We start from the raw sequence: 24,067 nt of genomic DNA, 5'->3' as shown, positions 1-24,067 counted from the left end.
TCCAGTCACCAGTAAAAAGTTTCCAGAAACGTGGGGTACTATCAAATTAATGACTTTTCATGATGATTTTTAATTATTTAAAAACATTGTTGACATTCTGAGCCTTCGGGCTAAACTTGGGTTCGCTGAGAACGAATCTGCAATCAGAATTTCTCTATCACGAAAAATAAAGAAAAAAATCCAGCTGTTGATCTTCCGGCAACCGTTAACAGTCATCCTGCAATGCGGCCGAAACACTTCCAAGCCAGACACCCATCTCGAATGACAACAACGCCAAGCTGTAAGAAACCATCCTGCACTGCGGCGCTAGGTTTAGTGCTACCATAGAGAAACAATAGCGAAAGTTTACGCTATTGTTTCTCTATGGTGCTACCTGGTCGCGGGTTCGAATCCCGCCGATAAGCATGGATGTTTGATCATTTCATCAAATCAGCATCACACTTTCCATTACCCACGCACAAGCAAAACCGCTCATGTAGGCATCATCCGCAATAAAAAAATGTTCATGGGCAAAGTAATTAGAAGAATGTTTCACTCACAAAGGCTACAAATTTATGTTTATAAAATGGTTTCTTCTTTAAAATACACTTACTTGAATTAACAGAGACGGCACTAATGTCACCAGTTGAATCAGCTACATTACTAACATTGTTCTTTGAGCCCAATGCCTTTGTTAATAATACATTACTGATATTTTGACAGAGTGCTCCTGGATTCATCGCTATCTGAAACAGATCAATCAATTGGATAGTTATCAAACGACTGCTAAAGTAATTATTATGACAATCTTCAAAATTAATCACAACCTCATTAATGCAAGGAATAATAGGAGTATTATAGTAAAGTCTTAAACTTGGCTTTATTCACACTTCTTGTCTTCTACTGTTCAGATAAACAAATTATCTCTATAGTCAAGATAAAGATCATTTTGCTTTTGCAAAAATATGTTTGGCTTGTATACACCTAATGAGAATAATTAGTGATAATTAATTACTGGAAATCACAGATTTGATAATAAATTGACCTACTTGGAAGATGAGATCCAACGAGTTCTCAGCCAGTAGAAGGTAGTTATTTTCTCTGAAGTACAGAAAATTTTCTTCTAGCACTTTTGTCAACGTGATGAATATTTTGTGATCATTTCTGAACCTGTAAATACATGAGGAAACTTATTAATAGGAGTTTTTATGTTCCATATTTAATAGAAATTGCTCAAGAAAAATTGGTTTAGAATAAGAGGAGACCCGTTTTCAATGAGTTACGCTTATACCTTATACGCTTATTATGAAAACTCAATATTACTTTATCATCTAAAAACTTATGAAACAACAATCATTGATATATAATCATTTCTAGGATTTTCAATAAGTTATAAATTGATTGAGATGACAATAATAATTTTTCACATGATCCATTTCATTCCATTAAAAGGAAGGAGCCTACCGTTCTGCATATTATGATCTATTGGGACTCTAACTCCATACTAATTTACATGGATCTGCTTCATCATAGATCAGTTATGGTGTAAATCAGCCATAAACATTTGAAGTTGTAACCAAGAAAGTTAATGTTTTTTTTATTGTGGAGAGCCCACATTAGCTCTTCTTTGCTATTAGTTCACGAATGATTCATGAAATGATCGTGGGATTCAACCCCATGAGCAGATGATAAGGCCTACACACTGAAGCACACAGCTCGGACTGCTCGAACAACCTAGCCTAGAATTAATTCAATGGCTTCAATAGCATTTAATCACTACACCATAAACTTTACCCTAAACTCAGAATATTAAGTAGATTTATATAAAAGTAGAATACCTCAACTACAGTAGAATTGAAAAGATTCGTTGAATTGATTAGACCCAACCTTTCCAAAGAGAAAAGGAACACTTTTTTAATTGATTCATTCAAGTCATAATTCGAAAATAAATAATGTGAAGAAATATATCATTGTAAGGAAATGAAAAACTTATACCTTTTGGATGGGTGTGATGAGGTGGCTAACTTGAGAATGTTACAAACACTTGCAACAATCCTTAAATCTTTTGTTTGCGATGACTTAAGACCTCTCTCAAGTCCTTTATCAATGAAATTTTCCAAATTCTCATTAACCAGCTTTGGTTGAACGCTGTGAACAGTAATAATTTATTATTTTCCAATGTTAGTAAGTGTTATTTTCCAATGTTCTTATGCAGTGAATATTATAGAGTACCAAATATTCAAATGTGCAGAGTAAAAAGAAAGCGATTGGGGAGCTGAAACTCATAATAAACTGAGCAGCTCAATAGTTTGTGGAGTTGAACTCCACAGCTATGGCATCAACATCAATCAACAACTATAGCAGAGTGAATACATTTTTGTATATATTATCTATTTTATACAATTGAACCTGAAATTGAGATACAATTGAGCTTTCAAAAAATCAAAAACACTTCACAAATGGTATCATTTGTCAAGTTTAATAGTTGAATGGTAGACAACGGTATTATTAATACAATAGTTGAAAATAGTACGTGACAGGGTGTCTACTTGTCACCTTGGCATTTTGACCACATCGACAACCTGAACAATGTAGCCTACTTTTCATAAGAAAGACAACATTGATAGTTAAAGTTTTCTATACTACTGAATAGAATGGATGTAGTTTTCATGCTCACCTAATGACACAAGAAAGGAGAGTGAGCGCCTGGTAACTCTCATCTGTAGTAACAGCTGCATCCTCCTGCAGAAATACATTGAGCATAGCCTGCAACAAGTTATTTCAGACATGATTGTTATGAGCGTGTTTCTGGTCATAATGATAATTAAACACAACTTTATTATCAACAAATATTCAATTGGATTACCTAGAGTTGATTAATTAAAAACTCATTATAATAATATGAACGGATTATTTTCAAGTTTTTTCATCAACCTGAGGCTAGCTGCTAGGCTTGTTGTTATAATAACGAACCATGCCACTAGAAATCAGACATTTTTTTTACTGTTAAGTCATATGCTGTAATTAATTATTATTGTCAGTTGACTTACACCGCGTTCTACAATAGTCTGCAATACAATATTGGGCTAGCAAAAGAGAATAAACTTGGGCTACCAGATAAACAGTAAACATTTAAAATCAACTTACCGCAACACAATATTCGTTCAGAGAATTAGCTTTTAGCCATTCTGCAACGAGAATTTGTAATAATGCTCTCTGGGAGAATTTCATATTTTTTACCAGAGAGCAAAGATTTTTCACCACCTGGAATTGAAAAAGTATACTATGAATTAGTCACATATTAAAATGACGATTTTATCATTTTATTGTAAATGATTTGTGTAGTATTATAATCTAAATACTTTTTATGTAAAACTTGGTAAATATATAAGTAAATAGAAATATACTTTCAGTTAAAAATATGACTTCTAAGAGTTTTTTCATTTACTTTCACAACTGAAAATTTAGAGTGAAAAAGAGAAGCAAGAAGAAGAGGAGCTGGTGCAGTATATGTGATTGGAGCTTCTGATTGGCGGATCTGATTGGCTATTATTGCTCCAGTTATTCAAGTTCAGTTTGGCTCAACGATATCATTCTTCACTGCTACATTTGAGCGTATAGACACAAGTGGAAAAATTGTTCTGAATAGCTTAATATCCTTAACGATTAAAATACGCTTAAGACACAAGACTGATTATTTACATTGTTCACTAAAATTCTCCACGTTCAAACTCAAAACTACTCAAAATATTCACTAGATTATAAGAATTATTTATTATAAGTGATCTCATTACCCACGCACAAGCTGGAAGGTCATGTGGGTATCACTCTCAAAAAAGAAAGAATTTTTCATGTACATACCTGTTTAGCTACATTCTCCGGATTACCACCCTCTTCCACATGTAGATACAGCACTTCCAATGCTCTGGTGGCTGCAGTTCTTATACTTTCCTCAGGACATTGAATCAGCTTCATCATTTCAATGACTCCCACTTCAGAGCCCGAAACGCCAAACTGTTTCGCCATTTTAATGAACTCCACTGCTTCCACTACTTCAAACACGTTCTTGCTTTTCATCAAGCTAGTAACACGTTCAACAGCTTGCGACAACCTTTTCGCAAATTCAACACAGTTCTGTGCGAAAAAATAAAAAAATCCACGGTTAATATCATAAATAAGCAGTAATATTTGAAATACAGTAAATGATTATTTTGATGGCAGTGGCACACCACTGTGAGCTTCAATTTTCTTAACAATTAATTAGCACACAGATAGTGCTGGAAAATCAAAAACTTAATATAAGACAAGTAAATATAAGACAAAATCAGTATTTTTCACACAACCTACATGAAAAGTTTGGTATTGGAAAATTTATAATTTATTAGTTAATAAAACAGTTAAAAAGACTAAATAACATAAGTGTAAATAACATAAATAGATGGAAATGGAAAACGTTTACTAATGGGCAACTGCTTAGGCCATAGTAGAAATTCTCCTAGTCAACCGGTTTTTGTGGCCCCTTCAGGTTTCCTCACCCTAATATTTAGTTACTCATGAAAAATATGTGAGTAGTATTAAAAGATATTTGTTCAAAGTAAAATTTGGTCTATCTCAAGTATGATTGAGTCCTAATTGAACATGTGGCAGATTTTCGGATCGTTACCGAATAGAATGTGATCCTGGCTTTCTGAGCAGACAGCACAGATGGAGTTTGCTCATCTTGAGGTGCTTCCTCGCTCAATTCGTCAAGTTTGCGAGTTGCGGGTCGCTTGGACGGCGTCAGTGGTGGCTGCTTGATGGGTGTACCGGCTGTTTTCTCCAATGGCAATGCGCTTTGATGTTCCAGAAATATCTTCTTGAAGAAATGCAGATAGAATTCCACATTTCCCAACTGTATGCCCTTCCTACAAAAGAACCAATTCATGTTTCAAAAGATAAAATTGGGGTTTTGTTCAATAACATCCGTTTAGAGTGTACATACTGAAATGGCTTTCGCTGCTCCAAGCAGTCATATTATACATATCACAAGTGTATACATGAATTATTATATATAAATTAATTAGTATTAATGAATCTATGTAGGCCTAAGAGAAAGTATCTTATGTTCACTAAGATCTTTCGCAATCTTCCAGGTGTTGAATGGAAGAGCTTCAGGTTGATTTATTAAAGAAATGAACCAGCATCATGATTATCCCACCCATATTAACGCAGATTGTATTACCAATACTTGCATTGTATTACATTAAGACTCTGCAACAGACTTAAAAAGCTTTTTACTGGTGATATTTTTCAAAGTGTTTTGATTTGTATACTATCAGGACTTCCTATATACCGGACCTGCGCCTACAAAAAAAAATGGCCGCCGTATGTGGTGGCCGGCATTGATATTTTAAACGGGAACTAGACGAACTGAGAATCCGACAAACTGAGACGCTCTCTAACAGCTGATTAGTAATTTTTTCTCAGTAGGAATTTCTATAAGACCACCACATACGGCGGCCATTTTTTTCTAGGCTTAGATCCGGTAGTATATAGAGCTATCAAGATTAAAAGTTTTCTCGGGATTTAATTTATTTCCGATCATTACTTTTCAAGAAATGAGCTCCTAAAGTTTGAATTCTTGAGACAGATCATTTGAAATTCGGTACGAGATAAATTCATGAAATTTTGAGGATAAATTCTTCATAGATTGAATAAACCGAAAATTTCCTAAAAATAACAATTTTTGAGAAAGTTATTCCTTTTACAAAAAAAAAAACCACTTATAACTTATAGTTGTGCTATTTTTGGTCATTTTTTGTAAAAGGAATAACTTTCTCAAAAATTTATATTTTCAGGAAATTTTCGGTTTATTCAATCAGCAATACCATTTATCCTCAAAATTTCATTAATTTATCTCTCACGGAAATTGAATTAATCTGTCCCAAGAATTTAAAATTTAGGCGCACATATCTCAAACAGGTAATGATCGGGAAAAACTTTCCTTAGAAAACTTTTTTATTTTGATAGCTTGATGGTATACAAATAATAATAACAGTATACAAATCGAAAAACTGTGAAAAATATCACCATTATAAAGTTTGTTTTAGCCTGTTGCACAGCCTTGAAATTGAAACGTATTTTGTGATGTATGATTTTTTGCAAAAATATTTGCCAAATGATGTAAAAATGCCTACTCATCTCTTCTCTTCTTCTCTTCTCTTATATACTTATATACTTATAATCTTTCTTATATACTTATAAAAGGCTAAGCCCCGACATACTGAAATCACACCACAGCCCAAACTACTGAGCCTAAAAACTTGAAACTTTGCACGATTGTTTATGGTGGCCTGAAAACATCCACTAAGAAAGGATTTTCAGAAATTTGCCCCCCTGAGGGAGCTGGGGCCCCCCCAAAATTTTGTACTTTTTAACCGCTCATTGCACAGCAAAGTCATGAGGAACTTTTTTGTTCAGCTACGAAAAAAAATTAGATCTATGCAGAAAAATTTCGATCAGGAGCACAGGGGAGTCTAGGAGAGGGCATTTTTCGAAAATTTTGATGTAAAATCACACTACAGCTCAAACTAATTGTCCTACAGACTTGAAACTTTGCACAAATATTCTTCAAACATGCTAGACGCGCACTAAGAACGGATTTTGAGATATTTTGCCTCTAAGGGTTTCAAAGGATGAAAAAGGATCCTATTAAGTAAGGTTATGAACATGGTAAGGTGAGTGCCATATGGAAATGAGATAATTTATTTATTGACATGTGATATTCTAACATATGTTGTAATCATTGGAAATAACAAAATAATATGATAGAAATTCAAAAAACAACATCTGTTCTATTATTGCTTTCTACCTGATTCCACTCAACCTCAATAATATTGTTCTGATAATTGATAAATATGTTTAATAATATTATTATTATTGATATAATAAAAGTATTGTTTTAATAATTAATTATTATCATTAATATAATAATAGTATTGTTTTGGTAATCAATAAATATTTTTATTTTCACATACTCTGTATAATTTATAATGGTGAATGTGAAACAGCTGCAACAAAGAAATTATCTCAAAAACATATGTTTAGGAAAACCATAGTTTTTTGAACTTCGTTTTCCTGATGCAATGTATAAGCCTACACGTGGCATGTATTATTAATTTTTCAGCTAGAACAGTTTTTTGAGACTGCTAAATAAACGTCTACAGTTTTATCAATGCTGTATTGGCAATATGAAAACGCATGCAGTTGATATGTCTTTAAATAAAGGTGTTGATATCTACATGATAATTATTCTCTACCATTTTTATTTAATTAAAATTTCAAAATTATTCAAGCCTTGATAGAATGATTGACTCACTGTACAGTCAGTCGAAAATTTCAATATTGAAATGAGGGGTATTTTGGCAAGCTGAACAAAAAAGTAAGGTCCTATGCACCTTTTTGATATTATTTCTTCAAATGAAAAATGAGTTTTGTGGGTTGTCAAAACTCCCCCTGAAAGAGAGCTATTCATTTAATCCTATCTTTTAGTAAAATAACAATGATTTCTGCATTGAATAACATCTATCTTGCCAACAAGAATCGAACTCTTAGTGAATTTAGATATGACCTACACTTTAGATTTATATAATTCTATTAATAAATTCATGGAAATTGAAGTACTATTTTCAGTTAGTTGATGAAATTGATTATCAATAGAGAAAATGATTATAATTTTATCAATACAGAATTAGTTGAATGAATTGTCGATGTACTGAGTTCTTGGTCAACAATAATTCAATATTGGTATTTATCCAATCGAGGCGAATTGTAATCGAGGGCTCTGATTGGCTGAAAAGTTCAGCGTTCGGAGTGAGGTGAGGCGAGCAGTTAGAACAGAGGCAAGCGGCACGGCGAATGGTTCGGAGTGCGGTACGGCGAATGATTAACAGCTGATTTTCAATATTATGAAACATATGAACATGTTCGTTGAAAGGCAAGATGTTCGAAGGAATGCACGGTTTGCTGCGCGGTTCGAGGTTCGGTTCGGCATGTGTGGACGCACCTTTAGTTGTTACAGGACATTTATACAGATCACAGGCCAAAGCAACATAATAATCTATCTTCTTCTTTTTCTTCTTCTTCTTCTGCTTCTTCTTCTTACTCCTCTTCTCCTTCTTTCTCTTCTTCTTCTTCTTCTTCTCTTCTTCTTCTTCTTCTTCTTCTTCTTTCTTCTTCTTCTTCTTCTTCTTCTTCTTCTTCTTCTTCTTCTTCTTCTTCTTCCTCTTCTACCTACATTTAAAAAGGCTAAGCCCCGACAAACTGAAATCACACCACAGCCCAAACAAACTACTAAGCCTAAAAACTTGAATTTTCGCACAATTGTTTATTGTAGCCTCAAAACATCCACTACAAAAGGATTTTCAGAAATCTGCCCCCCCCCCTGAGGGAGCTGGGCCCCCAAAATTTTCACTTTTTAACCGTTCATTGCACAGCAAAGTCATGAGGAACTTTTTCATTCAGGTACGAAAAAAATCAGATCTATGCAGAAAAATTCCAATCAGGAGCACAGGGGGGTTCAGGAGAGGGCACTTTTCGAAAATGTTGATGTAAAATTACACTACAGCTCAAACTAATTGGCCTACAGACTTAAAACTTCGCACAAATATTCTTCAAACATGCTAGATGCGCACTAAGAACGGATTTTGAGATATTTTGCCTCTAAGGATTTCAAAGGATGAAAAAGGATCCTATTAAGTAAGCTTATGGTAAGGTGAACTTTATATGGAACTGAGATAATTGACACATGATATTCTAACATATGTTGTAATCATTGGAAAGCTTGAAACAATTTCATCAATTACCTGATCTAATTGATTTTCGTTGATTGAGAGCGCGAGCTTACCACGTGTTTTACGTGGTAAACGTTCTACAGATTTATAGTATTCCTGGTGATTGAGCCTGTCTTTTTCAGCGTTGTCTATTAATAATAAAGCTATTTACAACTAGCTTACCCAGCGAACTTCGTACCGCAAATGTATCTCATGTTACACTTGACTTTATTTGGTGAATCATGAAATTTATCTGACAATCAACATGTTCATTTACTCCGAAAACATATTATTCTTCTCAATCAATTGGTAGTAATATCTATCAGTAAAGTTTTCAATTAAAAAAAAAGGTTATATCAGTGTTTCAGAGAAAAATATTCAATGTTTTCATAGCTGTAGATTGTCGATATATTGTCCAGGAAATATGCGATGTACGATGAATCACACAGAATTCCATATTCTTTTCATTTTAGGATAAATATAAGCTAAATTCAAAAAATTGTAAATTATTCTTTCATTCTTCAGTAATTAATGAATGCAATATGAATACTATACAATATATATATATATATATATATATATAATATATATATATATATATATATATATATATATATATATATACTCTATTTCATTAGGTGAATAATTTTTTTCAACATTTTCCAGTTTCTCAATGATAGGGGAGTGATAATTATTAGTATAGGTCTTCTAAGGAACCATTACCAACAGCTGGTACCAATCAACTACACTTCAACTCCAAACTACCGTTTTAATACCAGTACACAATCATTTATCACAGGGGATATGTTTATTACAGCTGGTAACTTCAGATGCTAAATCATATTATCACAATATGATCTTAAATCATGATCATCTTTTCGTTCTTCAGTAGCCGCTCGGCCGAGAATTTCGAAAACATATGTCTGTAAAATGGATTAATAAATAATTATTATTAGCCCCCCTATTAAAATTTTTGTTCATAAACCATCCCCAATATTCACACAACATATTCCCAAAGCTTCATGCCGTTTTGTCAAGTAGTTTTCAAGTCTACAGGGAACAAACAAACATACAAACAAACACACAAACAGACATTCATTTTTTTACTTTCCTTGCCCTATTACCATAGGTAAGGAAAGTATTGCTTTCCGAAAAAAATTAAGGTACCCCAATTTCTAAATTTCTATACGTTTCAAGGTCCCCTGAGTCCAAAAAACTGGTTTTTGGGTATTGGTCTGTATGTGTGTGTGTGTGTGTGTGTGTGTGTGTGTGTGTGTGTGTATATATATGAGTGTATGTGCGTCTGTGTACACGATATCTCATCTCCCAATTAACGGAATGACTTGAAATTTGGAACTTAAGGTCCTTTCACTATAAGGATCCGACACGAACAATTTCGATCAAATGCAATTCAAGATGGCGGCTAAGATAGCGAAAATGTTGTCAAAAACAGGGTTTTTCGTGATTTTCTCGGAAACGGCTCCAACGATTTTGATCAAATTCATACCTAAAATAGTCATCGATAAGCTCTATCAACTGCCACAAGTCCCATATCTGTAAAAATTTCAGGAGCTTCGCCCCATCAATGCAGATAGATTCCCAATTATCAGGCTTCAGATACAATTGAAACAAAAAAAATCAAGTGGAGTAGATTGAGCATGAAAATCTCTACAATTAATGTTCAGTAACATTTTCACCTGAAATTGAAAATAAGCTTTAAATTCGAGAGAATGTGATTATTCAATTGCAAATTATTGTTGATTCTATTAAATCATTCACTATGAAGAGATAGCAGACCTCATGTGTGTCTCCAGCGTTATTGCCCTGTCACCAGCTGGCTCAAATATTTGAATAGTAGACTTGAGATGCGCGGGAACACTAGCGTCAGTGATCAATTTTCATAACGGCAAGGAAAGTTGTGTGAGTGCGCCACACCAGATTTTTATAAATAGATTTCCATTCAAACAAAAGCCTCTCTAAATGAAGTTAGAATGATAAGGATTCAGTTCTGTTGTTTTAACATTTTTTCAAATCACTTTCAAAAAGTTCATGTAGTACCTACTATTGTGTTTGAGACACTCCTGGCGCTATCATAGTTTCACCACTATTCTGTTCCACAGTCCTATCTCTTGCAGTCGTTAACTATTTCTATAATAATTATATAACGTAAAGAGCTGGCTTATGCACGTACGGGATACGAAAATTATGTTTGACGCATCATCATGTCTGAACTACTGGACTAATTAACTTGAAATTTTGCTTATATATTCTTAATTAACCAAGGATGGTTATAGGCCTATTCTCAATTCTTCAAAATTTCATTACGTCAAGTTTTCATGTTGTCAAGATTTAAAATAGATCCTTGCGAAGCACGGGTTCTTGCTAGTGTGGGCATAATCGTCAGCAAAAAACTCAATCCACTGCTAGGCTTAATAGGCTCAATTCACTGCTATTCAATAGCTCTTAGGTTAGCCACTAACGCTAGGACAAGTATGTTGAACATGTGTGTCATCAGCGAGAGGTTCCGAACTAAAAACAGCTGTTTGACAGCAGCTTCTACCATAAATCAACAACCAATAACAATAAATAAACTAGAGAATAACAAATTTAAACGATACAAAAAAAAATTTTACATCAAATAGAGTAAGTAGGGAAGAAAAAATAAACAACATGGAATCGAAGATACAAAATCTTAACCTCAAAAAATTTTGTTCGAAGCCTTTCGCTGTGATGACACAACAATGTATGACGACATGTGTGTACACAGATGTTCAACACACTTATCCTGTCGTTAGTGGCTAACCTCACATGCTACATATTGAACATATTTGATGTCATAATGATGACGGAGAGATAAAGTGATCCCATTGTCATTAATGTTGTGATATTATTAAATCATGGAATAAGTGTTTAAAATCTCAAGATTATTCATTTCCAGTACGGGTATGATAAAAGTTCAAATAATGGAAATACATACTACAAATAATCACCGTCTTTCCTGTTATGTCAATAACAATATGATGCATTTAACAACTATTGAAGCAGATCTCTTTAGCCAACAAAATATTGCTAGAAGAATTTCAAATTGAGTGTTTTAACCTGAGTTCCTTGAGTACAGGCATAGTGTTCTCAGCATGCACAAGTAGTTTGAATGCTTTAGAAAAGTTTTTCTCGGTGATGTATTTGTTGATCGTGGTAAAACGTGTGTTGGCCGATTTCATTGGACTTTCTGCTGATAGCGAATCTTGGCTGGAAAGTTCAGCATTTCCTCCTGAAACAACAATCAACTTGCTGAAAATTCAAAATTATAAAATGCAATTATTCAATTTGGAAAACAAGTAAAAAATGTAAAGTTCGTTAAGATGAAATAATTTGCTTTGCATTATTTTAAAACCAAAGAAGATTGAATTGAAAATTTGAGTGACTAATGGTCAATAACACATTAATTGACGAGAAATGTCATTAAAAATTCAAAATGTAAGAGTTTGCAATTCCAATGATGTATTGTGAAAAAAGCTCTATATCATGTAACAAAACCAATATAGTCTGGAGCAAAACCTACTCATAATTTTATTTGATGGGAAACATACATTCTAATTCACTTCATATCTTCTAATCTATTAGCTTTTTTAATTGGGTGTTGCATTATATTTTGCATCGCGGAATTGAGCCTTTAGGCATCTAGTGCCTAGTTCACATGTTGGCCAATTCGCTGGTCCAGCCAGTGACCAATGAAGACCAGTGCCCAATGAAGGGCAGCGGTAGCCAGTGTTGGCAAACCACCCATCCACACACTGGCGCTGGTCGTCATTGGGCCAACATGTGGATGCGGCCACATTTAGCACAACTATTTGGGAATCGCTGCTGCAATCAAGATTAGTAATAAGAAAACTTGAAAAAAATTACCTTCTTTGAAAAAGTCCTCTAGAAAGATTTTCAATTCTGGTTCAACTTCATTCCACACAGATTCTTCACCTACATTTTTATTCAAGTTGGCTTTATCCTGCTCTGCCAGCTGTGAGTAAGCTAGTTTTTCTTGTTCTAAAGTTTTAATAAGCTCTTGAAGACTAAGCTGGAAATAGAGAAAATTAGATAATAGTTATTTCTTTCGATAACATAATTATTTATAAAACAGGAATTGGTAACCGGGTAGGTAACTAGTATAATTTTTGAATATAATGTAAAACAGAAATTGTTTCAACACAAATTAACGTAATACTAACTAACTTTATTATCACTGATTTTAAAGTGATGACAAATATCAATATAAAATACCACCGATAATTTATCTACTTGAAGTTGCTAAACAATTCCTTCATAATTTATGGATGAATAAATAAATAAGATAAATTTAAGAATATTTATCGGGGCACCGAGCTTCGCTCGTTATTTATTTATTGACTTTTGATAAACCGAACACAATTCTTTAAAATGATTGGGGAAGTACTAACAGGCACAGCCCAAAACTGTTTCTTTCCTGAATTTTGATTTATAAACTATAAATAGTCCAGAAAGTAGGTTATGTTCCATACACTTGAATTCAGGTTCAATTTTCTGTTCAAACATTTGAAAGCAAAAAAATTATAATTTAGATTATATACAAACCAAATTGAATAACAAAATAACACTCACTAATAACTTGAAATTATCAAATAGTGATCAACTTTGAAAATTATTATATACTCTAGTTTAGGAGGATTATCATGTCATGTCAACAAATCAGATTATGTTGATCAAGTCGATTAAATTGTCTGCTAGATAAAATTTCTCGCAGAATGATTATGATTACACAGCTGGAAATAATTTATTCTGTCTCTCTCCCACACAGGTACACGCATCTGAAGCTGTTTTGTACACCCAACTTAGTGCCTATTTTGAGGAAAACTCACTCTTCTCGCCTCATCAGTTTGGATTCCGAAGGGGACGTTTTACCACAGATGCTGTTTGTAGCTTGGTTGAATCCTTACTGGCAGCAATGGAGGATAAACACTCAGTAGCAGTAACCCTGTGTGACCTAACTGTGTTTCTCATTGTATATTGTTAGAGAACTCGAGAGATAAGGCGTCCAGGGTGTGGCCCTTGGGTTGCTGAAGGATTATCTGGCTAATCGTAGACAGGTGGTGTCAATTGGCGGTGCTGTGTCGGATGCTCGTGATGTGTGCTGTGGCGTGCCTCAGGGATCGATCCTGGGACCTCTCCTCTTCTTCATCTACATCAATGACCTCGGGCTGGATGGAAGTGCTCTGCTATTTGCTGATGACACAAACCTAGTTGCCAGGGATGAGGATGTCGACGTGGCGATACACAGGTCTGCCCAACTATTGGAGGTTGCCAGTGATTGGTTCCGGGTTAACAGACTTGCACTGAACGAGAGGAAGACGCAAAATCTACTCTGCACTCTGAGGCGGAACCCTCCAATCTTCGGGGATTGCGGTGTGATGCTGCTTGGATTCATGATGGATGCCACTTTGACATGGGAGCAGCATGTTGACATGATCTGCAATAGACTGTCAAGAGTCTCTTATTTGATGCGTAAGCTGAGGGGTCATGTTTCTTTGGAGTACCTGGTTACGGCATACCATGGCCTCTTCCACAGCCATATCAATTATGGCATAGTGTTTTGGGGTCATGCAGCAGGCTGTAGAAGGATCTTGCTTCTGCAAAAGAAGGTGCTCCGGATCATCACCTCATCTCATCGGCTGGAGCACTGTGCGCCAATCTTTAGGAGGCTGAGGATTATGACGGTCTTTAGTCAGTATCTCTTTAGTTCCCTGTTACTGTTGAGAAGAGAACATCATATCTTTCAGCAGAGAGGACATGTACATAGTCACTTCACAAGGAGGAGGAATGACATCAATTTGCCTCAGGCCAGACTGACTCGTTCTCATAATAGCTTCCCTGTCCATTCACTCAAGATTTACAACAGGATGCCGGTGTATTTCCGTGAACAGGAGGAAAAAATCTTCAGAAGGCACTTCGTGAGAAGCTTGTGAGTCCCTCTACTCCCTGGATGAAGAGTCAATCCAATGTTTTCTGAAATCTATTACTGGCCTCCCATCTTGATCTCAGTCTAATTATCAAGTTTTAAGTTTTATATTTTTTATGACGCAATCTATCCAGCAAGTGCTGGTCATGGATGGAGACTACTGAATTACTGAATCTTCTGTTATCGAGAGACAATTCTCTAAAATGATCGTTTTCATATTTCACAGCTGGTTATATGTCATCTTAAATTTCGGGGATGCGATATTTTGATTTTTCACATACTCACTCGCTCACTCACTTTTTTACTATCCACAGCTGTTTCAGCCAAGGATGAATTATCCTTTTAATGAATGTCATTCAGCGAGTTTTCTCAAGGATGAGACTTAATGCAATCGAATCTTTATATCATAAACCTACTATGTTCCAAATTTCGTGAAAATCGTTAGAGCCGTTTTCGAGATCCATTAAACATAAATAACCAAATATGAAAATAGCCAGATATATAAATAATACAGAAATTGCTCGCTTAATATAATAGGATTTATACATAATTTATGGATTGGAAAATCTTTCCAATCACTTAAATTGGTACTTAAGATTTCAAGAACTTGCAAGCTCCAAGGAAAGAGGATCTGAATTTGAATTACTATAATTATTTTTTTGTTTTAGAATAGAAGATTGTTAAAGAAAAAATACAAAATACTGAGAAATAGCCTACAATAAAAAAAATATATTTTCACTTAAATTACAAGCCCAACAAATATCAAACAAGTAGAATCAAAGTATTTGATCTTACGTAGGCCCAAATGAGAGGTTAATGAATATGATCAGTACCAGTGAGAATACGTTTTAAAAGAAGAGCAAATTCACTCTTATTTCTTAGATTGAAGAATGTAGATATTTAACCAGAATTCAATTGATAAGAAAATTAAATATAAAGCTTGAATTACAGTTCGTTCTCAATAATGTCATAATTACAACTAACCTTAGCAGCAAATGGATTGGATTCCATCATTATTCTGACGAGATGAATAGCTTGTTTAGTGACAATACTTGATTTGTCCATCATAATACCAATGGCTGCTTCCATCAGACGTATCAACCAATCTTTTGGTAATGCACCATAGGAGACAATCTTCTGCCACATCTGTAGATCCTGGAACAAAATAACAGAGAGTTAAGGATAAATATAAAAAAAAATTGTTCATAAATTTAATGCCAAGATAATAATGGATGAAACAAAGTTAATAATGGATCATTAAAGAGAAAATAATGCAGGTTTTAACAGGAGGTGTTTACAAACAGTACCTAGCGTAAGAGTTGCAGAGATTAGAATTGGAAATAATTACCTTCGCCCTAACAAATGCATTGACGTCCTGAATATTCTCTTCCAGTAACTCTAGGCACTTGTCTCTTTTTTCTTCAGCTTCTGTAGTGATGTCCTCTGCGGTCAGGCACCCGAGAAATATGGCCGTCATAACGCTCAAGCCCAGCATACGCAAAGATGGCAGCTGATGAAACATCATTAGAAATAGAAAAAAATATTATTTTGAAAATATGAGTTATTGATAACACCTTTGACAATCACAATTTAAAAGAGAATTCTATAATAATATTCGTATTGATTTTATTGGTGGGGAGTTCCTGACGGAAGATCCAACTCGCCTGAATATATCATTTGAGCCGTCAATGGGCCTTACGACTGTCATACTTCAGCCGGGACCGACAGTTTAACGTGCCCATCCTATAACACGGGAGTGACCTGTTCAAAAAAATTTGGCTCTGAGTGGGTTTGAACCCGGGATCTCTATTAGTTGACAATATAAATCATTGATAACACACATGTGAAAATCACAACTTTACAGAGAATTTAAAAAGGATATAAATGAAGCAAGGGAATAAAAATAATGCTGATGGTTTCAAATCCTGGAGGCTCATCATGAAGATAATAAGCTATGGTAGTTCAACAAATTTTTCACAACTCATTGTTAACTCTTTACTCATTGTTTACTGAAATAAACTAAGACAAAACTTATATTGAAGTTGAAAGATCCTGCTAGATTTCAATTCATGCTAGTTGCTTTAGCATTGAAAAATACATTCGATAGGATTCAATAAAGATTGCATTTCAAATGGCAGTCCGAGTATAGATTTATATCGTTCAGTATTCTGGGTCGAACATAAGACACTACATTCTCCAACAATCTAACTAGCTACACTTATAAGATGATAGAGGCAATCATCGAACGCATGCTAAATGCAAATTGATATATAAAGTCTGATATTTATGTGTCTCAGATAAGATATCTAAGAGTTAGAATAATTTTAACTGCAGATTCCAGTTTTTCTTTTCATTTTCTAAACGACATAATTATTATTGACTGAATATCTATTCTTATTTCAAGTTCACTTATACAATTTTCAATACTTCATTATATTGAAGAATAGATGAAGTAAACATATAATTGAATTTGAATTGAATTTATTTCGCCAAAAAAGCACATTACATCATTAAAATAAAATAAACAAAATGAAAATTTAACTATACAAAAACAGAAACAAAATTATAAATTATACTAAATACTTAGGTACAATAGATTAAGTAAATAACTTAATAAATAAACTTGACATAGTACAGTAGTAGAAGTAAAATAAAATGTTCAGTTAACTTCATTGTAAAAGCAATTTTTCCTTTTTGGCACTGCCAACATAAGTAACACTTGTGTGTTGGCAGTGAGTTGTAGTTCATTCACACTATTTGCTATGCAGTGACAATGATTTCGAAATACGAAAGTACATAAAAGGAGATGTAAAAATAAAAAGAAAAGAGGAAAATTTTGCTGAAAGTCAATGTAGAGAGGCCATCATGATTTTTTTAAAGAATTTATAAAATTGTTGGGTAGGATTAAATCCGGATTGTTTATTATTTATATACCAAATGTTAAATATCTAAAAAATATAATATTAATCTAATTCACAGATCTATAAAGTTAGCTTAAAGAAAATATTTTGGTATATCCAATTATCCATACTGATGTGTAGTGCAAGAGTGATTTTTTTGGTTATAAAATCATTGGGAATTTTGTTTACCATGTAATTGCTAAAGTATGTTAATTGATGCCTGCATGTTGTAAGTTTTATGAGATTGATATTGTATCTATTGTTTGTTAATTAATACAGTAAAGTAAAGTAAATATTCGTATAGCTTTTAGTTGGCGAGGAGTCCCTTGCGGGAAGATCCCATCTCACCTAAAATATATAATTTAAGCTGTTAATGAGCCTTACGACTGTTATACTTCATCCGGAACCGACGAAAAAAACGTGTCTATCCGATTTCACGGGGTTTACACAGTAACAGATTTGCATGTAATTGTTAGTTCAATGAACAATTATTAATCTCACAAGAATAAATTTAGCTTTTCAATTTGTCAAACAAGAAAAATAGCATAGTTCGGTAAACATGAAATCACATTACCTCAGAGTCAAGAAAAGGAAATATGTATTCCAAGAAGGGCTCCATATCACGAGGATTGGCCTCAGTGATCTCAGTTAAGAAGGTGGAAAACGATTTGCCAGCGTGTTGATCACTCGTCGAACTCAGCAAATCTCCAGATGCCTCAACTATCTCTTCCAAGAAATGCTTTATCAGAGATTTACAGCCGAAATGGTTCACGTAACTTGTAACAGCTTCCGCCAATATGCCGCAAACATGCTCGAAACGTTTCATCAACTGAAATTATCAAAGGTTTACATAATTAATTCAAGGTGTGTGGAATTTTGCATTAAAGTAACAAAAGTATTTATAGGTTACAGAAAGCGTTTTTGTGTTAAAAAGCATGTTCTGTTGATAGTTTTTAAAAAATTACAGATTTGTCTGTCAAAAAACAATTTTAAACGTTTTTTGTCTATTAAGATATCACATACTGCAGGTGCCTACAAAGTGATGAATGAAGTCTACAAACTAGTTTCATGATGTAGAAAATATTAAAACATATAAAATATAGATGTACAGATTTTTGAGGAAGTAGCTTGGTAATCTCTATTCAAGAAATTGCTATACAGACTATTTGATGAGGATAATAATGAATCATTTGTTGAAAAACTACAAAGAAAGTTCAAGCGAAAAAAGAAATACACTAACCTGTATACTTTTCACCACAAACGAAAGCCCATGATTGTATTGTTTTATCAGAATACCTAGAATGAGTATGAGGGTAGTTTTAAGCGATCTTGATTTCACATGTGTTATGGATTGTTGCTCAAGAAGTCTGTAACAGCATTCAGCCGCAGTACTGCAAACAAACAAATGTCAAATTCATGATAAATTATTATAGACTAGAATAATGTATTTTTCTATTAAACGTTTTTGTGTTAGGAAAATTTGCCATTGGTTGAAATATTTCATGAAGAAGATAAGATGGTTAATATCATGAAATTGTTGAATATCAAAATAGATGTATATACATTATATAGATTATTGGATTCATATACATTATATATATCATTCAGAGTTTACAAGTTTAAATTTCAAGATAGCCCTAACAAAAATATAACTATTTGGAAATGTGGATTAAATTTGGAGAAGTGGGGACAAAGTCTTAAGACTGTTGATTCAAAATATTTTGTCGCACTGTGAATAAATTATTGATAACAGACGAATACTTTGATTAAATGGACTTTGATTATATAGATTTTTTCATAATTTATTAACAATGTATAGCAGTAGAATTATCTATATTGTAAACTGAAAGACTTTCGCATTACTATTGCAAACATAAACGTCACAGTAAACGTTGTATTGGATTAAATTACATGCGATTTGTACCAAACCAAAGTTTAGCGGTCTATGTGATAGGGGTTCCATTAAAAATACACAAATGAGTTAATTGGGTGAAAAATGTGGAAGTGAAAATTAAAGGTGCTAACAACATCTCGTGTCTACTTGACAGACTTGCTTGGACTAATGTGCTAGATACATTTCCAAATAAGCCGGCGGCAAGGTAAATCTAAACAACTTTATAATGTGAGTTCAGTCTAGTTTGTAAGAAAATATTAATGCAAAGGTCTCACTTAGCAAAGGTTTCTTCGGCAACTGGTGGGTCCCAAAAATTGATTAGTGGTAGCTGAAGCACCAGGCTCAGCTTCACCAAGCCATCTCTCTGTTTCTCTTCCCAGTTCCATGAATTCTCCTTCGAGTGGTCTTCCACATCTGTTTTCTTTCTGCGGCCCTAGAAAAGCACCAACAATGAATAAGATAGAGAATATACAGAGTGTCCCAAAAGTAAAGTGCCAAACTTCGGATATAGGTTCTATGGGTCAAAACGAGAAAATGTAAAATAATTATTTTTTCCTAAAACGCTTCATTTACGAGATATTCACCATTTTGTATTTTTTACAAAAAAATTTATCTTCGAAGTTATCCAACCGATCGCTATAAAAATCGGTAGGTATGTTCAAATAAGAGAGATGAACTGTAGAAAAAATATTCAACTTTGTAAAATTTGAAAATTCAAAATGGCGGCGATTTTAAACTTTCAATTCAAAATTGTGGGAAAACGGTGATAGAGGAATAGAGAAATAGATAGAGAAATTTAACAAGAACAATTTTTTAGGAAATTTTATTTACAATCAGTCAACTCCAAAAAAATAAGAATCGGAAAAAGCATAACAGAGATACAATGAAATGTGTGTTACGAGGCAGCAAAACATCAATTTGTTGTAAATAGCAAGGAAGCCTACCAGTCTGTATTAACATCAAATAATGAATTTTCTTATCCAAGCACAAGAAAATCATAATTTGATGTTAATACAGATTATATAGAAATACAAATAGATATAGATTATAATATAATATAGATTATATAGTTAATAAAAACTATAACAATATGATATGTGATATCATAGAGAAAGGATAGTATTAGAAATATTACGGCAAAATAGAATAACCTGCAAGTCTCTTCACCAACAATAGCTATAATATAAATGAAAAATTTTATTTATTTGAAGAAATAAATAATAAGTTTTGCTTATCGTTTCTTACCTTGACTTTGACAACCGCCACAGTTTCCGTTTTCTGTGAGATTTTATTACCGTATGCCTGGAAGTACTGTGACAGGATGTAAATATTCATTTTCAAAATGTTTAAAGCTTGAATTCTCTCATCATCATTACGAATAGCATTACTCATAAGTTCTTCCAAAGCCCGTTCTGAATGTTCATGTACAGATGACAGACCTGGAAACGAGTTCAAACATTATAGATCATTAAAAACAATCTATTATTTAATTAATTCAGAAATAATGAATACATAAGGTATTTAAACAAGTACCTATCTTAAAGGAGCGAATTGGAAGCTAAAGTTTAGATCATGGTCTTGAACACTCGATTGAACTTTTTTGTGAAAATCACCACACCAATTTCAAGATTGATAAAAGTATTTTAATCATGTTTAAATAGCATTGATTCAAGTACCAGTACAACCATTGGCAATATCTACCAAAGCAAGTGCAAAAAACACTGCAAATTCTCAGAATTAGTGAAATACTATATATCTGGATATGGAAAATTTTCAGTTGAAAAGAAATCTGATCGTTTCGAGTAAGTAGAAACTCCAAACATTCCAATCAGGACTTACAATACGTTAAGTCTTGACTCTTGCTCAATCTTTAAAGTTGAAAAGAGATAAAACAAAAAAGGGCAATGACATATTCAATCGTCCAAGCTTATTTCTCACATTTCGTATTTTTGTCTAATAAATATGGATATGGACATTATTAACGTAGATATAATTATATCACTAAATTTTCAATAATTTATAATCTCATATTCATAATACAGTAAAGTAATCAGTACAAAATGTATAATTTAAGAAGTTTACCACATACAAATCTTTGGAACTCACTTTTCATAATTATTTTATCGTACATAAAATGAACATCTTGCCAATCCAGTTCCAAGAAATGTGAAATGGCCGAATAAAGTATATCGAAATCATCCAATATAAAAGTAGCGCCATTCTTTTTCAATCGCACCGCACATTCTGTAACAGAATAATGGACATTTGATTTACCTCAACTAATTATTAGTACTCAACTAATTATTATTATTAGGAGGAGGGGGAGGAGGAGGGGGAGGAGGAGGAGGAGGAGGAGGAGTGGGAGAAGGATGAGGTTACTCTCTCCTCTGTGCTACAAATATAAACCAACTTTTATCAAAATAATAATTTATTATGCGAAATTCCTAGTTACTCTGAAGACTTCCGCTACTGCGGATGTTGACAACAGAACAGATTAATTGAATAGTTGCAATATCCTATCTCCTTTCATTTTCACTTATTAATTTATTCTTTTACAGTATCATTGTAATGTTATAGTAAATTCAAATAGTGTCTACTCTTGAGTGTGTGTGGGTTTACATTTCCAGCTTCAAAAAAGCCAGAGCAGGGCTGGATTTACATAATAAATTATGGGCTGAATATGCTTTAGCCAAGAGCGGGAGAATTCAGGAGGGTGCAAATTTTGGTAGAATGTGAGAAATAAATAATTATTCTAAATGCTCAAGACTTAATCCCTTTTTCAATAATGTTTGAAAGTTTGGTGTAACTTTTGAGATTTGTGTTGAAGTTGGTGTCGAGTAAACAGAGGTTTGGGTTTGCGCAAACCTGTAGATTTGTGCAAACATTTGCGCAAATATCCTTGTTGCGTAGACCCGGCACAATAAAAATACAGGTTATGAGAGGACCTAAAAATGTAAACGTTATTTTCGAAACAACATAGCCTAATAGTAAATTGCATACCGAGATAGATATAACGCTGGTTTCAATGTAGCCTAGGCCTAGCCTATTGAAATTTATATTTACCTTCCAATTTTTTAGTCAGCAAGTCTGGAGCTATTACATCAGCTACATGATATCGACCTTCACTAGCTTCAAGTAGGTCTTCTCTTTTTAATGGAATAACAAATTCAATCATGATGGATCACAGATCACCAGCAGCAAAAGCAATAATTACCACACATCTGTAACAAGTGGAAGCAATTCATTTTGATTAGAAAAATTCAATGTTTCAGACTAATTTTCAATGGAGATGGATAGGATCAGGAAAAATTGTTGACTATTGTAGTCCAGACTAAAAATGCTAATGAAAGGTGTAGGCTGGAGAGAAAAGTTTGGGTGATGATAATATCAGAAGTCCCCACCCCTTCCCCTTTGTGCTAAGTTGGGGGTGGTTTATAGGCAAGGATAGTATAATTATCGTACAGTAACATAATACTTATATACTTTACTATCCTTGGTTCACAGTGCCATTCTTTTGGTTTTCGAATCTATCTTGAAAACGATTTGTCCAACGGACAAACATTCTACACAAAATTAAAGCTTACAAAATCTCCTACTAGTATTATCTGAAAATCAATTTTGTATATTCTATAAATCCTAGAGTAGGTAATTATGAAAAATAGTGAGGCCAACTAAAAAAAATGTAATTTATTTAGAATTACCGAACAGATGAAATTTATAAAACCGGTAAACCGGCGAACTTTACCAGCATATAATCTAGACTATTTCTAACAAGCTATATGTGATCTGTATAATCACAATTCAAATCCCACAGACAGGATAAGTGAGGTATTATCCATATTACGGTACCGGGTACCTAATCCCAAATTGTACAGGAAACAAAACCCAATAAGCTTACAAAGGTTTAGGTTTTAGTTTAAATACAATGATACAATGAATTTTGGCAATTGAATTATTAAATTTATACCGTAATAAAATATTGCTAGAGAAATGTAAAATGTTATCAACGTAGAGGTAGACTGCAGAATATCTGTAACTTTGCATCAATTTTTAGGAAACAAAACAGATTGAGTTTAATGTATAATAAATTTAATTTTTATTTTAATTTCTTTAGAGTTTAATAATTTCATTTACTTACAACATAAAATATAAATAAGTTTACACTACACAATACACATACACATAACCTCTTCAAAATTCAACACAACAGATGAACAGAAAACAAGCGAATTCAAAATGTCTTCCTTGGTCGGTCGATGATTTCCCGCTTCACATCCACAGTCAAGCCAACTAATCAATTTGATTTTTAAAAACCAAAAAATGATAATTATATGGTATTATATGCTAATAAGCGAAAGTTCTTTATTATCAATTTACTGATAGAGTAATAATTCTATGGCGAGAAGAACAAGTGGATCACATTGTTATATATTTTTTTGAACCGGAGGATCCGGTGCAGATCGGAGCAGGGTTTACACAACTGAAAGCGGGAGCACAA

General features: G+C 33.5%; 1 protein-coding gene across 1 annotated transcript in view; it reads right to left on the bottom strand.

Moving 5' to 3' along the window:
- Positions 1-23,852, bottom strand: part of LOC111058744 (condensin complex subunit 1) — a 62,701-nt gene extending 38,849 nt beyond the window's left edge. Inside the window, exons 1-18 of the mRNA XM_039436722.1 lie at positions 23,708-23,852; positions 22,633-22,790; positions 21,676-21,813; positions 20,815-21,008; positions 19,845-20,002; positions 18,916-19,066; positions 18,250-18,504; positions 16,124-16,285; positions 15,760-15,930; positions 12,696-12,861; positions 11,889-12,060; positions 4,643-4,883; positions 3,841-4,113; positions 3,127-3,243; positions 2,657-2,745; positions 1,975-2,127; positions 1,029-1,149; positions 593-725 (exon numbers count right to left, since the gene is read on the bottom strand). Of these exons, the coding sequence (XP_039292656.1) occupies positions 593-725; positions 1,029-1,149; positions 1,975-2,127; positions 2,657-2,745; positions 3,127-3,243; positions 3,841-4,113; positions 4,643-4,883; positions 11,889-12,060; positions 12,696-12,861; positions 15,760-15,930; positions 16,124-16,285; positions 18,250-18,504; positions 18,916-19,066; positions 19,845-20,002; positions 20,815-21,008; positions 21,676-21,813; positions 22,633-22,744 (2,806 nt within the window). The 5' untranslated portion in view covers positions 22,745-22,790; positions 23,708-23,852. The remainder of the gene's footprint in view (positions 1-592; positions 726-1,028; positions 1,150-1,974; positions 2,128-2,656; positions 2,746-3,126; positions 3,244-3,840; positions 4,114-4,642; positions 4,884-11,888; positions 12,061-12,695; positions 12,862-15,759; positions 15,931-16,123; positions 16,286-18,249; positions 18,505-18,915; positions 19,067-19,844; positions 20,003-20,814; positions 21,009-21,675; positions 21,814-22,632; positions 22,791-23,707) is intronic.
- Between the last annotated feature and the right edge of the window lie 215 nt (positions 23,853-24,067).

This window comes from Nilaparvata lugens, chromosome 1, assembly GCF_014356525.2.
Source record: "Nilaparvata lugens isolate BPH chromosome 1, ASM1435652v1, whole genome shotgun sequence".
In the NCBI taxonomy this organism is placed as follows: Eukaryota; Metazoa; Arthropoda; class Insecta; order Hemiptera; family Delphacidae; genus Nilaparvata; species Nilaparvata lugens.
This window is presented reverse-complemented; position numbering and strand designations above follow the sequence as displayed.